Genomic DNA, 15785 nt, shown 5'->3' with positions numbered 1-15785 from the left:
AAAGGATAAGTGCTTGGGGTGATGGATACACCACTTACCCTGATGTGCTACTAGACATTGTATGTCTGTATCAAAATATCTCATGTACTCCATAAATATATTTATCTATGTACCCCCAAAAATTAAAAGTTAAAAAAATGCAATCTACCATCTTGTGTAGAAATACCACAGAAGGAAAATAAGCACCCACAACTGACTTGAGAAAAGTTGCTGGCTACTTGGGATTGCAGATTCTGATAGATTTAATGATTAACCTTATTGGGCTGGTCATAGATATCCAAAGATTTTGAAGTATACTTTATATTAATGTTCTCTATCTATTAGAGAGATCCTGGATTTTTTAAAGGCTCTTTTCCTTTTTTAACCTGTGTGTTGTAACCAAAAATTAATTCAGTAGGTCTAGACTATAGTTAAATAATAGAATAGAATAGTATAGGGTAGTGTAGAGTAGAATGGAATGGGATGGAATAGAATGGAATGGAGTAGAATAGAATAGAATAGAAGTGTATTGCAAGCAATAATAATAAATATGGTTTTATGAAGCAATTGCACATGGTGCATGTGTGTTGGATTATAAAATGTATTTCTTACTGTAAGGTATGGTTAAGAGAGTTTGAATGACATGCTTTACTGGTCTCTGTTCCTTTAAATTATTGAATTTTTGTTGTTGTTCATGAGGACAGGACCTGTGGGCACAGCATAAATAAATTATAATTTTATTACTCTCATCGGATTAAATACTTGCAAACATTTTGGAAAGGAATTGGATAGTTCTGAGTAGAGTCAAAGTATAGCATTACCATTTCTTTGAACGGGTATAGAGCATTTTTCTTGTTTAATAGTAAATAATCAATGTTAATAGTAAACAATGATGTCAGCAAAGGTTTAACTTCAAGGATGTCAATTATTATTATAAACATAATAAAAATTAAAAATAATGTTGTAGATGAATATTATTGAAATGAAATGATGTTCACATTATTTTACTAAATAAAAATAGCAGTTTGTGAAAGGGAACAAACATTATCATTCAACTTAAAATTACACACATACAAAAGAATGGGAAGATATATATCAAGGAGTTATCAGTGATTATCAATTGGATGATGACATATGATTTTATTTGTTCTTTGATGTCCTCCTATTTTTCAGTAAACATGAACTGCATTTGTAATAACAAACATGTTTAATTTCTAAAGGATAATCTCAGAAATAGCAAAATCATATTATGTTATGAGACCTTAGTCATCATTCACATTTATTACTTTGTAAATGAGAAACATTAAGACTTAGAAGAGTATGTGTTTTGCCTAAGGACAGACATCTGTTAGGACTAGATAAAGGAGCATGAAACTTGGACACCTATGCTGCATTTATACACACATGGTTTCAAAATAAACTTTCTCTCAAGGAATGTATAACTTTTGAAAATAAATATTGATAAAATTAACTGTAATTTTTAATTTGACAGTGCTTCCTAAATAATAGTATTTAGGGTGAGGGGAGAGGTGATTCTATTCTAGTTGGATTAGCAAATGAAGTGAGCCATAAGCAAAAGGCTTTCTCCCATCACGAGTCACTATATCAGCAGGAATGGTTGCAGAAACAGGATCTGTTTAATGAAAAAAGAAAAACCTTGGAGAAGCATGAAATCTGTGTTCAAAAATTTGAAGAAGGTGCCAAATGGTAAAGGGTTTAAGTTAGTTTGAATCTCAAGTGACTTAAATATTATATAGACAAGAAGAAACACAAAGAATATGTACAGAAACTGTGTATAGATTCTGTACAGACTGTGTGTGTATGTTCTTGTTTGTGTGTATACTTCAAGTACATAGAGATTATCCCAGTGAGAATGACATTTGAAATAATTAAAAGCATTGAGAGTTTTTCAGTGGAGAGATGTAAACACAGATTGAATAAACTTTAGGGGAAGATGCTGGAGTGAAGGGATTGGAAGTTGAACTGGACAACTTTGGGGTGCCTTTAAATCCTGAGAACCTGTGAAATGTTCAGTAGGATTAATTTAGCTGGAATCATATAGCTTTGTGTGACTTTGATGTGATTCTGTCCTACTGTGAAAATCAAAGTGGAAAAATAATGAGGGAAAATGCTGTTTTTGTTTTGAAAAATGAATGGATTATATTTTGGAGTTTTATGTATTCTTATAACAAAGTGAAATAATTTGGATGTAAAAATTATATAAATTAACCAATTTTTTCCTTGAATGATCAGTGTATATAAATTTTATGATAAAATTGTCACTAACATCTAAATAATAGTGAATTATACTGTAAACATAAAGGCATGGATTTATTTTGATATTCATGAATTGCAAATTTTTGCCAAGACAATACATACCAAAACTGTTGAAACTATTATAGAATTATATGATATATATATACATATATATAAGAAATAGTGGCTTATTTAATTTATTTGAATTCTTTCACAATGTTTTAATAATTCTTTTTCAGCCCATGAGTTTATTTTTCACACCAGGAAGTTCATTACCAGAATATATCCCAAAGCAACAAGAGCAGACTCTTCTAATTTTAATCCCCAAGAATTTTGGAATATAGGTTGTCAAATGGGTATGTTATATAGGATATTGAGTTGTTTGCAAAAGTAACATAAAATGAATTCATTTTATGAATGTATGAAAAACTCGTGAAAAGGGCTTTCTGTAAAATATTTTTTGGCCTGGGGGTTTTGGGGTCAGGCACTAATGGTGAGTCATGTGTTTTAAGAGTTGAAGTCATTCCTATCTGGGTTGAAGCGGGGTAAATCTCGGTGATTGTTCGGGGGAATGGTGGTTAAATTCATGAGGAGTTAATATGAGGCATGTGAAGTGGAGGAAGGGAACAAGGAAACCCAAATGGACATTGAAGATCAAATTCCTTTGCTTGAGATATGCTCATGGCCTCTTCAAATCAAGTGACCTCTATCATTTATACTTTACATGAGCTTCTACATTCACAGTTTTGAAAAGTGAATAAGATTGCATAACCTGGTTATTTGCCCTCACCAGACCCTTATTCCAAACTGCACAGCTAGTACAGCACTGCACTAACCCATCAGAAAGTACCAGGTGTTACCCTTCTTCTACCGGATTGTGGCAAGGCCTGTAGGTGTGAGGAGAAGTGGGGATATTGGGGCTGGGTGGAGGGCAGAGTGTGGTACTCTCTACGGTAGCTATTTAACAGCCTATATCGAGGTGCTTCCATATTTTAACGACAATTATTGCTTTGCCTGTTTCTCACTTTCTCCTCAAGTGACAACAGCATCTCATGGACTTGAAAATGTGTGACATAGTTGGTGTCTTTACCTCTTGCATTTAATGCACTGATACTCTTTATTCTGATATTTCTTAAGTGTTACCTGACAACAATGTTCACATTGTTATTCTATAATCTATACTGGATACCATTTTGATTTCTTTACTCAAAGCTGTGTAGTAATTTACTTACAGATTAAACTTTGGAACTTATCAATATACCTTAATATAGACATGGTAGGAGAAAGAGTTTTAAAAATCATGAATTATTAGGCTAATGATGCTTGCTCATAGAACATTTAGGGATATAGAATCCATGATTAGATTTCAGTAAATGGTTTGTGTTCCTTTATTTGTATTCTCTATTACCTGACAATGTCAAAACTTCTTTCTTATAGTGGCTTTAAATTTCCAGACCCCTGGTCTGCCTATGGATCTGCAAAATGGGAAATTTTTGGATAATGGTGGTTCTGGATATGTTTTGAAACCACATTTCTTAAGAGAGAGTGAATCATACTTTAACCCAAGTGACATAAAAGAGAGTATGCCAGTTACACTTACAATAAGGGTAAGATTAATAACTTTTCTTTCATATTTTTTGGTTATCATATAAACTAGATAGTGTACGTTAGTATTTTGAATTCCACTGATTTGCTTTAATTTCTTTTATATTTCTGTTAATCTTTTTAGGTACTATATGTGGGTAGTATTTCAGTATCCGTCTATATCTGAAAAATGTCTTCCTGTTGCAATTTTACATGATGATTATCTGCCTGTGAATAGACATATTGAGGCTAAAACCTTCCCCTCTCCAAGTTCTACTTAGATGATTTCATTGTATTTAGGCATTTAATATTGCGAGATACAGGTCTCAGTTCAGCCCACTAATTACCTTGTGGGCATGTTACTTTTTCTTGCCTTTGATGAATTTTACCTGGAAATTTTAGGAGCCCTTGTCTTTTCCTCAGTCTCCACAATTAGGCTTTTGTAGGTCAGGATTTCCCCCCCACCCCATATGCCTGTTAATATCATTTGATTACTTAAAAAGAAAAATTACCCATATGTCTTTCTCCAGTATCTGTCTTCTGTGTCTATTAATTTGTGTCAACTTTAACATACTTCCTTTTCCTCTGCATGTTGGGAGAGCTTTTAACATTTTTTCTTTATGTTGATGATTCAAAGTCTGCATTTGATTTTGTTCTTTACTGATTTTAATGTAGAAATGATTTTTTTTATCCTGCATTATTAGTCCTCCTGCCCCATTGTGGTTGACTTCATATTGCTTCCTTTTTATTTCTGTCTGTATCCCACCTAGCACCCTTCCTCCAGACTCTTGTCTTATTATTTTATCTTTTATTTTATTACATCCTGTAAAACCTTACGGAGCATAAAAGCCGTTGTCTAAGATTTGTTTCCATTAGTAAAGACTTTTCAAAACGTCTTTCTTATTCCTCTCCAACCTAAGTGCTATGTTTATTTTCTTTTTAAAATGTCACCAAATCTTTTGAAAAACCTCTAGTTGCTTTTTCTCTCCACTTACTTATGAGCAATTCTGTTTTAGGCTATAACTGTACTTGTTGTTTGCAAATCAATAGAGTGGGTACGGTTTCATTGGTCCCTCTTTCCATTTAACTAGTTACTCCCAGAACTGTATAAATCATCTCAGATCCTACAGGAATTTTGTAAGTACTTGTGTTTCTGTCCCTGGCCAGCACGTCATTACTTAGTGAAGCTCTGCCAGCTGCTGGGCGCTCCCCTGCTCCCCATTACCTGACTGTTAGAGTGCAGGAAATGCTGGGGCCTCCAGAATGTGCTTCTCCTGCGACTCTTCTTCCTAGCTCAGCTCCTTTTTCCACCATCGTAATACCACAGGATTTGGGAAACTATGCTCCACATTTACTTCAGGCCCTAGCCACTTTATCTCAGCTGAGAATGGGAGGATTGAGAGCTTTTTCCAGAAATTCATGTGGAAAGTATAGCAAAGATGAACAGGACTAGAAAGATCCTGACCATTGCAGGAAACAGTGCCTGTGAAGTATGTAGCTGACTTTTGCATTGTCTGTTAAGGAGTTTGTGACTCTGATGTAGAAGCATTTAGTGGATACGCAGCAATTGCCTACAACACTGGATTGTTAATACTCCTTCAAGGTCTGGCAGAGTATTAACCACTGACTTCACTTTACAATGCTATTATAATGTTGGCATCCTTTTTGTAGTGATCTGGTAAAAAGAAATGGCAAATCAGCCACTTTGAAGATCCCTTCCATTTGTACACACATCGCTTTTCTGTGCTCTGGGACTGGACTCTCCTTTTACCCCCTACCTTCCAAGTGATTGCCATTTTTATATGTGGCTTCCTCTTTTTCTGCTTTCCCTAAAGACATTTATGTTAATTAAAGTCTTTCCTTAAACCTTGTCTCAAACTATTCTCCTTGGGTTCTGTTACATAAACATTCACAGTTTCACCACCAACAATGCTCAAGTCTTTAATTGGACCTCATTTTGGGAATCTAAAGGCATATGTTAGCTCACTGAGCATCCTTACCTCCTTAATCACCATTCTGTCAAACTTAAAATATTAAAAGCTTGAACATCCCTTCCTAATCAAATCTACTTCTACTCTTATTTAAATGTCAACAAATGGCCCCATTCTTCCCCTCTGCTCAGACAAGAAAATAGGGAGTCATTCTCATCTTCCACATCTCCTTCATGTCCCACATCCAGACCAATTTTAAATTCTGCTGATTCTATTCCTAAATGTTTTCCCTCTCCATTCTCTTGATCTGACCTACTTTGGTGCTGTCCTGTATCAGGAATTTACTACCTGTCATCAGGTCTATTTCTTTGGCTTCCTGATGGTTTCAGGTAGCCGGTCTCAGTCCTCCATATCTATTCTCCACAAGTTGACCAGAGAGATTTTGCTACAGTGCTAATGTTATCATGCATGCATAATATTTATTTGTGTCTCTTGACTACTTTCTTGGTTAGGCCTTGGCCTACTTGCATAGTCCTATCTCTCACCACTTCTAGCCTTTCACCCTGTTCTACAACCATATGGAACTAGGATCCTTCTCGAACCATGACTCACCTCTACGAATTGCGTATGCTCTTCCTGTAACTAGAACATTCTTTTAGCCTTACCTGCCTATTGCATTTTCACTCACTTTTCAAGACTTAGGAATCATGTCTTTTTGAAAGCATTTTCCTAGGCTAGGTTAGCTGTGCTTCTTTTTGTAGCTTTGCTGTTTTCCGTAACACCCTCTTCATGTGTACATTATGGCATTTATCACAAGGTTTTATAATTGTTTATTTACTTGTTACTTGTCTTCTCCATTTGTCTGAGGATTCCTTAAGGATTAGAGATGTGGGCCTGGCGTGGTGGCTCACGTCTGTAATCTCAGCACTTTGGGAGGCTGAGGTGGGTGGATCACCTGAGTTAGGAGTTCAAGAGCAGCCTGGATAACATGGTGAAACCCCGTTTCTACTAAAAATACAAAAAGTTAGCCAGGTGTGGCGGCGCGCAACTGTAATCCCAGCTACTCAGGAGGCTGAGGCAAGAGAATTGCTTGAGCCCAGGAAGCAGAGGTTGCAGTGAGCCAAGGTCGCACCATTGCACTACAGTTTGGGTAGCAAGAGCCAAAGTTCATCTCAAAACAACAACAACAACAACCAAAACCAAAAAGAGATGTGTTTTGTTCCATTCTTATTTGTGCCTGATACAAAGTTTATTTATTTTATTTTATTTTATTTATTTATTTTTTTGAGATGGAGTCTCGCTCTGTCGCCCAGGCTGGAGTGCAGTGGCTGGATCTCAGCTCACTGCAAGCTCCGCCTCCCGGGTTCATGCCATTCTCCTGCCTCAGCCTCCCGTGTAGCTGGGACTACAGGTGCCTGCCACCATGCCCGGCTAATTTTTTGTATTTTTTAGTAGAGACGGAGTTTCACTGTGTTAGCCAGGATGCTCTCGATCTCCTGACCTCATGATCCGCCCGTCTCGGCCTCCTAAAGTGCTGGGATTACAGGCTTGAGCCACCGTGCCCGGCGATACAAAGTTTATTTTCAATATATCTAGGTTCGTTGAACAAATATATTATTTTTCCTGTTAAGAATAGTAAAGAGAACATAGGTGCTCTTTTATTGAGAAAGTGAAGGCGGAAGGCAGCTAGTGTGCACAAATGCTCACAAATGCCATGTTTGTATTCTGAGGAGTCTCTTGTTGAGGTGTAAGTGGCATGGAGAGTTAATGATTCTCCAGGAAGCTGCTGCCATGGCCATGTGGGTCTTTCTCTGTTACCTCTATCACTCTGGGGAGTTTTGTGATTATGACTTGCTCAGATAGTAGAGGGCATGATTTGGGGATCAGAGGGCCTAGTTTTATTATAAGCTTCCTTAAGTTTTATTATAAGCTTCCAAATGTTGATGAAGGCATTTGACATTTCTGCTTTACTCTTTGTCATCTGCAATCTGAGAGTTTTGGTTTAGGGCAGTTATTTTCAAGTTTATAAAAACTACAGGACTGCTTTCTAAATCCAAAATCTTATGGGTAAGGCCAATGGATAACAACAGAGTTGACCATTGAGGGCTTTTTGTTTGACATTCCTTCCTCCACACTGGCTCCTGTACAAACAAATCTGTAAATTTGTTTATAAATTATTTGATCAATACTCCCTAAACCAGGGGTGTCCAATCTTTTGGCTTCCCTGGGCCACGTTGGAGGAAGAGGAGTTATCTTGGGCCACACATAAAATACACTAACACTAATGATAGCTGATGAGCTTTAAAAAATGCAAAAAAAAAAAAAAAACTATGTTTTAAGAAAGTTTACGAATTTGTGTTGGGCCACATTCAAAGCCACCATGGGCCATATGAGGCCCGCAGGTTGGACAAGCTTGCCCTAAATTCTCATTCAGTTCTCATATTCAATGATGTTTTTCAAAATTAGATAATTTTTTTTTTCTTTCTGGAATGAGGTACACCGAGCTGAACCTACTCCATTTTGGGAAGCGTCTATTACCTGCAGAATGATATTTAGCAGATCTGTAGTGGTATTGGGACCAGTGTACTATATGTTTATGGCCATTGTTCTTTCTAATTACTTTGGTGTCTAATTATGCTGATGCCCATTCCATACTGATTGCTAAACAGTTGCACAGACATACTGGCTTCTAGCTAATGCCATAGTCTGTGAAATTAGGAAAAGTTACACATTAGTGGTTTTTCTTTTCCTTTCTTTTCTCTTCTCCTCCTTCTCTCCCTCCTTCCTTCCCTCTTTTCCTTCCTTTATTCCTTTATAAGTGAAAATTACACATTAGTCATTTTTCTTTTCCTTTCTTTTCTCTTCTCCTCCTTCTCTCCATCCTACCTTCCCTCTTTTTTTCCCTTTATTCCTTTATAATCAAACTTAATTATATATTTGTTTCTCTTTATGTAAGCTTCAGAAATTGGAATTATGCCTCAATTTTTATAACTGCATTTTTAGGCTTTTATCTTCTATCTCTTAGCCTAAGTTAGTACATTTCAAATATAGTTTTCTTGTGTGCTCATTTTGTTCCTTAAATTATAACAAATTTTTGCTTCAACAATTAGCTTGGCAATAAAAGTTTAAATACAATTATTATTAATTACTTTATTAAGATTTTTTTGATACCCAGTCCCTAATATACGTATGAAATAATTGATTTTGTCAAACTCAGAAAATGCTATCATGGGAAGTTAAATGGTACATTTTTTAAAAAGTAATATTTATATAGCTTAATTTTTCCAGCATATATATATATGAATTCAAAAATAGTACATGTTATCAGAGTAACTCAACCTGAATTCCTTAAAATGTGATCATAACAAATGATTTTAAAACAAAAATATGTTAATAAATTGAAAATTGTGGACATCGTGGATTTCACTATAATTTTGTACATATTCTTGGTGTTTACTGATAACTGAGGATAAAAGACTTACATTTTAAAATTTGTATTATATTCATTATATTCCACTTTCAATCTTTGTGGGAACTGACTTAGAGTCCTTCAACTTTTTGTAATACATAATTAAATTTTGAAATAAATGGTGATGCAACTTAATATCTTGCTAAATTCTTATATTCATATATATTTGTGCAGCTCATCAGTGGTATCCAGTTGCCTCTTACTCATTCATCATCTAACAAAGGTGATACATTAGTAATTATAGAAGTTTTTGGTGTTCCAAATGATCAAATGAAGCAGCAGACTCGTGTAATTAAAAAAAATGGTGAGCTTCTAATATACCGTATTGAACTTCCATTAGCCTTCTTGTTGGAAAGCTTACAAATTATATGTTGATAGAGTTTTGATACATATCTATTATTCATAAGACAAGGGTTTTCCATTATGTCCAAAATTAGCAAAATGTTATATGCAGCAAAAGCACTTTTATAATGATTAGGTTGTTTAGCTGTATTTTCAAATTATGAATACAGAAATGTATCTGACCTGCAAAATTATTGCTTAAAAAAATTTACCTCGTTTTTGTTTTTCCTCATGTTACTGAATTAAGAAGGCATTTTGACAGCCTCAGATCTACTTAGCTTCTAGCCTTGGTGTTAAATCAAAAATTTGTGATTTTTGACACAGCATATTATATATTTTTATAATGAATTATTTGAATTATTTTAGATTAAAAGTCTATGGCTTCTGAATCAGGCTAAGGATGCCATAGAAACCTACTGATAGAATATTTGGATAATTCAGTCATTTTTGCCACAAGGGAAGTGAAGAATGAAAGGAAAGAACTTTGGTAAGATTTTCATCATTCTGGCATGCTATGACATCTTACACAGTATAGTACTGGCATTGCCATTTCTTCTCTGAGGTTGAAATGACTAAGGAAATTAGAAAAGAATGGGTTCCTAGGATTGACCCCTGGTCAGGGTCACCTTGAAGGAGACATTGGAACTGATTCTTGAGTCTGGAATCTTCTTCAAGGGATATTCTCAAAGCAAAGTGGACTTCATTCCAGAGTCTAGAAATATGCTTCTGGCCAAATGGTACTGACAGAGGAGCAGGCACAGTTTTCTTTTTCTTTTTCTTCTTGGATAATAATTTCTAACAATGCCCATAGTCTGCCTCCTTGGCACTCCCCTGAATACTTTCAGTGTGGCTTCTAGAGTGAAAGTCATGGAAAAAGATTTGGGAAGATTTTATTGCCTTATCCTATGTTATCAATGGGAAGGGATATTGATGATGACTTCCTGCCTCATTTGACACCCTTTAGAGTTGAAGGCACATTCCTATGGCTGTGTCCAGAGATAGTAACTGCTGATGTCATGTAGCTTATAATAATCTATCTCTTGTTCCCTCCATCCTCTACTTGAATCTTCATCACAAAATGCTTAGAAACTTAATTTATTCAATGCACCCCTTATAATACTATGATTCTAGAATTTGTATTACATCCTTGGATTTTATGGGAATATCCTTGGAGAAATTCAATTTGGTTCATCAAACATTACTAAGCCTCTGCTATGCTAAAAGCCTTGTGCTAAGTAGTAAAAGACTTAAAATCTGTTTATTAAACGAATTCTTATATATGGACCAATTAACTATTCTATAGATAGTTTATAGTTCAGTGTGAAAGATGAGCTGTAAGTAAAATAATTATGATTTAGAGTAATTAGTACTTCAAGGAGAGTACAAAGATTTGTACTGGAAGGGGGCACTTTTGGAGATGGTTCTTGGAGAATGAGTAGAATTTTTTAGAATTTGGGGAAAAGGACATTTAAGGCAGAAGCCATAATATAAGTCCTAAAATATGAAGAAAATACAATTTAAACATACCAGACAGAACACAGGAGTCCTAAAATATGAAGAAAACACAATTTAAACATGCTAGAGAAAAGCCAAGAAACTCACAATAGGTGGAATATAGGGTGCTTAAGAAAGATTAGTGAGAGAAAAAATGAGAAAGTTATTTAGGAATGGTCATGGAAAATCTCAAAAGCCTTGCTAAGGTGTCAGGAACTTTCTTTTTTCTAGAAAATGGATAAAATTCAGACTTTTAAATAGGGCTATGACAGAGTTGAGTGTTAGGTTTTTTTCCCACAGATTTGAGAAGAAGTATATGAGAGGGCAATGAGAAATACAAAGTAGAGTCAGGATAAAATTTCAGTGGTTAGAGGATATAAAAGTCATGGTGCAAAGGAGGCTATGGCAGTAGGAAAGGAATGGGGGGTGTAAGTGAGAAATGCTGTGCAGAAGTCAACGTCCAGATGGCTGGACAAGAAGAATTTTAAGACGATTTAGCTAGACATGAGAGTCTGGGAGGAAAAGGATAACATTTGGATAAAACGTGGAAGTAATTCTTCAGTTTTGGTCACGTCTGGGAGAACTATTTTCATCACTATCAAATTTGGTATCCTGGTTTACTTTTTTTTTATGTTGCCAACTAAAAGTGAGGGCTTTCTCTTATAATTATTCCGTGTGTGTGTGTGTGTGTGTGTGACAGAGATAGATACAGGAGGAGGATGGAAGGGAGGCAGAGGCACATGTGTAAGGAAGTAGGATTGGAGGAAGAAAAAATCAGTATAAACACTTCTGCGAGATGTTTTGCAGTGTCTATAAAGAATTGACTCTAAACCTGCCTCTGTACCCCTAAGAAGAGAAATTATTTCTTTTCTTAGGTCAAGGTAATGTGACCATTATTCCATCGTGAGCCAATTAGTTTACTATTTCTGTGGGCATAGGCTGCACCCTGGGTTGCTATGTGGTAAATGTGCTCTTGTGACCACAGAAAACATAGATATAGTATAATTAGAAATTCATCAATGCTTCTGGAAATGTAAGTCAAAGAACAAAAGCTATTGTCATAGCAAGTGTAGCATTGCCTTTGTAAATGAAAAATAATACACATAATTCTTCTCCAAACCTTTGAGTCTTTATTAAGTAGAATTTATATTTAATTTGAATGTGAATTTCTTGATTCTGTTAAATTATGCTTTACTTTTTGGATGATTTGGGTCATACTGTGACACAAGGTGGATTTCTTGCTTGGCAAGAAATTGGTTGTTTGGGATGATTTATTTTCCTAGAGATTGAAATTCACCAACTTTGGACTTTGAAAGGAGCACTTAGTCTGAAGAAGGATCAAGAGCTGGCTTTAGTTCGTTATCTAGCTAACTAGTTAACTAGTTTGTTATCTAGTCTAACAACTATGTATGGAACTCTTCCCATAATAAGACTGACTGTATTAGTCCATTTTGACATTGCTCTAAAGATACTACCTGAGACTGGATAACTTACAAAGGAAAGAGATTTAATTGACTCACGGTTCCCTATGGCTGAGGAGGCCTCAGGAAACTTACAATCATGGCAGAAGGTGAAGGGGAAATAAATTTGGATCTTTTCATGTGGCAGCAGGAGATTGCTAGCAAGAGTGGGGAATACTGCCTTATGAAACCATCAGATCTCATGAGTACTCACTCTCTATCATGAGAACAGCATGGGAGAAACCACCCCCTATAAATCCAATCACTTTCCACTAGGTGTCTTCCTAAACACCTGGGGATTAGAATTCAAGGTGAGATTTGGGTGAGGGCACAAAGCTTAACCATATCAAGGAGTTAGTATAGAAAAATGATGTTACTTAATTTTCTTCATTTCTCAATTTATTTGCTAAAGAATTGCCTAAGTACATCAGTCATATTGCACAATGATTAAAAACTTTTGCTCTGAAGTCAGACTCCCCGTTTTTGAATTCCTGATCTGCCACTTAATGACCACATATGTGAAACTTTTAGGAAATAAGGTAATATCTTTGTGGCTCAGTTTTCCCATCCCATCAGGATAGGGTGGTTATCAGGATTAATTGAGTTGATCCATTCTTAGAACATTGCCCAGCAATAGTGAACACTCAATATTGTCTGGTTATTATTCCTCTCACACTGAGTGTGTTAAAAACCTATGTGCTCTAAACACAAGATATTATTATTGTTAAAGGATTCAAAAGAAAAAGTTTGGAGAACAAGTGTTATCTATTTTTTCCTAGATATGGTATCTATTATTCTTTGTATCTTCTTTTTTTATATTTCAGCTTTTAGTCCAAGATGGAATGAAACATTTACATTTATTATTCATGTCCCAGAATTGGCATTGATACGTTTTGTTGTTGAAAGTCAAGGTTTAATAGCAGGAAATGAATTTCTTGGGCAATATACTTTGCCACTTCTATGCATGAACAAAGGTAATGTCCCTAAAAGTTAGATGATTGTACCAGCATTTAAATATAACTTGTGTATATCAAAGACACATTTGGACACACCAAATAGCTCTATCATAAAGTAGGATGTAAAGGAAATTTTATTTATTGACACATATTTTTTCTCTGTGGAATTATAAAAATGTATTCTCATGTGGAAGGTGGGGTGGGGGTGTGGGACTGACAGGAAGGCTAATTAGACAAACTTGGCATGTATAAGCATTTCTTTACATGCATCATAGTTCTTCTGTTTCAGTGAAGGGTAGTCATGACTACCATAAAGAAATGATGATGGGTGGCAACCAGAAGGGAGAAGCAGTGACTCATTCTTCCTGCCTGATGAGAAGAGATTGGGAGCCTGAGACTATCCTTTCCTGACCCCTTTTCAGGGCTGACTGCCTTTATGTTGCAGAGTCACCTTTCCAGGGTGATTTACACTGTGCTCCCAATTACCTCGTCTCAATATGCTTACTTTTCTAACAGCATCTGAGATGTGCCTAGGAAACAGGGTCTTCCTGAAGCAGAAGGGTGGTGGCTAATTTTGGATCATGCGGCACTTTGCGGAAGGAGAAGTATGAGTTGTGTGCTCAGTGTTGGGCAGTTAGGAAGTCAGAATAGAAAATGCAAATATTTAATTTTTGTGGAAGATTAATATACCAGATGGGAATATAACTCTATAGTCATGGTTTTTAATGTATGCTTAGTAAAGAGCTCTTGTGTCTCAGCGAGGCTATTGGGGCCACCACTGATTAATTGGTTATTGGTCTAATTAGATATAATTCTTTTTGCAGGTTATCGTCGTGTTCCTCTGTTTTCCCGAATGGGTGAGAGCCTTGAGCCTGCTTCACTGTTTGTTTATGTTTGGTACGTCAGATAACAGCTAATGATAAATGACATATCATTAGCTATGCATCGCAATAAAACAGCCAAAATGAATGTCTATATGTTTTCTTTTTTAAACATAAATAATTACTCATAAAACTAGAAATATTGAGCCCATTCACTTAAAAATACACAAAAATAAATCAGTGGAAGAAAGAAAATAGAAACTTCAGAGGGTCCTGACCCAGCACGGTCTCCTGCCCTTCTGCTGCTGAGTTTTTTCAACTGGCTTGTATCATTTTTAATTACCAGAACTTATAAGCTTTTGAAATAGATCTAATTATAAAAGATAAATTGGCAAATATTTAGCAGTATAAAAGAAATGTGAAATCTAAGAGTGTTTTAGCTTCTAGACACTCACTACTGCATATTTTCCTGGGAAGGAATTAGATTGCCAGGCCCTCTGAGCCTTTTCATATCCTGGAGAGTAATTAGCCCCTGCATTCTTACGCTAGTTCTTAGATGCTGTGCACTGGAGTTGGTACCCTGTAATTAGACAGCCATTTTTATGAGTGTGTTTAAAATTGATTTGCATGCAAACTGTATTCAGACTCCATATCTATAAAAGAGATCTACTGTGTGGACTTACATGCTTGAATCTTAAATTGATTTGAAATATTTCTGAATCTGTAGTAATCTATACTGAATCTATACTTTCAAGTTAATTTCTTGGTCAAAGATGAGATTCCTGTCCTATCTCATCTGCTGGACTTCTTACCAACAGCAGAACTTTGCTTTATTAAATGTCATGTAGAAGAGTATGGAACCATAGATATTAATACTAATTCTACCACATTGTTGCATGGTAGTGATGTGATAGCAACCAACACAAAGCTTGACAAAGGCGGGGACCTTTAATAGGTACTTTTGCAATTGAATGCTAACTAATAACTAAAATAACAAAATGACTGTTTGGGATGTATATTAACACATTATATCTTTATGATGAGAAAATATAAACCATCTAGCATGTTTTACTATTATCATGGTTTACTCTCAGCACTAAATGTTTAAATTCAAATTCCCAAGTCATAGGTAGTAAGAAATTGTGTGGTTACTACGTGCACAATCTTCCAGTTTCCACCTCAAGGGCTCTCTGGATTTAAGATCAGTGCACACCCTTCCCAGTAGGGATGCACAGCCAATTCTTAGAAAGATGCTTCTGTTTTGCCAGATAATGGATGGATCTTATTTAAATAATCAACTGTTCAGCATGACAGCAGGAGGGAGTTTCAGCCCATTGACCCAAAGCTTTACCCTTCCCTAATCTCCTAAGACCTTCTGAAGATCTGGAATTCCATGAAATTTAAAGGCTTTAATCAATTGATTTTTACAAGAGAGTTCATTAATTCTGCAGTGGAATAAACTTCTGTTTCTCATTTATACCATCAAGCTTTGA

General features: G+C 35.7%; 1 protein-coding gene across 5 annotated transcripts in view; it reads left to right on the top strand.

The window, feature by feature from the left end:
• The window catches only part of PLCZ1 (phospholipase C zeta 1), a 54158-nt gene extending 39714 nt beyond the window's left edge, over window positions 1–14444 (top strand). For all 5 annotated transcript variants that reach the window (XM_021922096.2, XM_003906079.3, XM_009180303.2 and 2 more), the window contains 5 exons: window positions 2475–2591; window positions 3673–3842; window positions 9394–9523; window positions 13340–13489; window positions 14296–14444. In XM_021922096.2, coding sequence (XP_021777788.1) covers window positions 2475–2591; window positions 3673–3842; window positions 9394–9523; window positions 13340–13489; window positions 14296–14381 — 653 coding nt within the window. In that variant the 3' untranslated portion in view covers window positions 14382–14444. The remainder of the gene's footprint in view (window positions 1–2474; window positions 2592–3672; window positions 3843–9393; window positions 9524–13339; window positions 13490–14295) is intronic.
• The last annotated feature ends 1341 nt before the right edge of the window (window positions 14445–15785 follow it).

The sequence above is a fragment of the Papio anubis genome, chromosome 9 (genome assembly GCF_008728515.1).
Source record: "Papio anubis isolate 15944 chromosome 9, Panubis1.0, whole genome shotgun sequence".
Taxonomy (NCBI): Eukaryota; Metazoa; Chordata; class Mammalia; order Primates; family Cercopithecidae; genus Papio; species Papio anubis.
The sequence above is the reverse complement of the archived record's forward strand: the minus strand, read 5'-3'. Positions and strand labels throughout refer to the sequence as shown.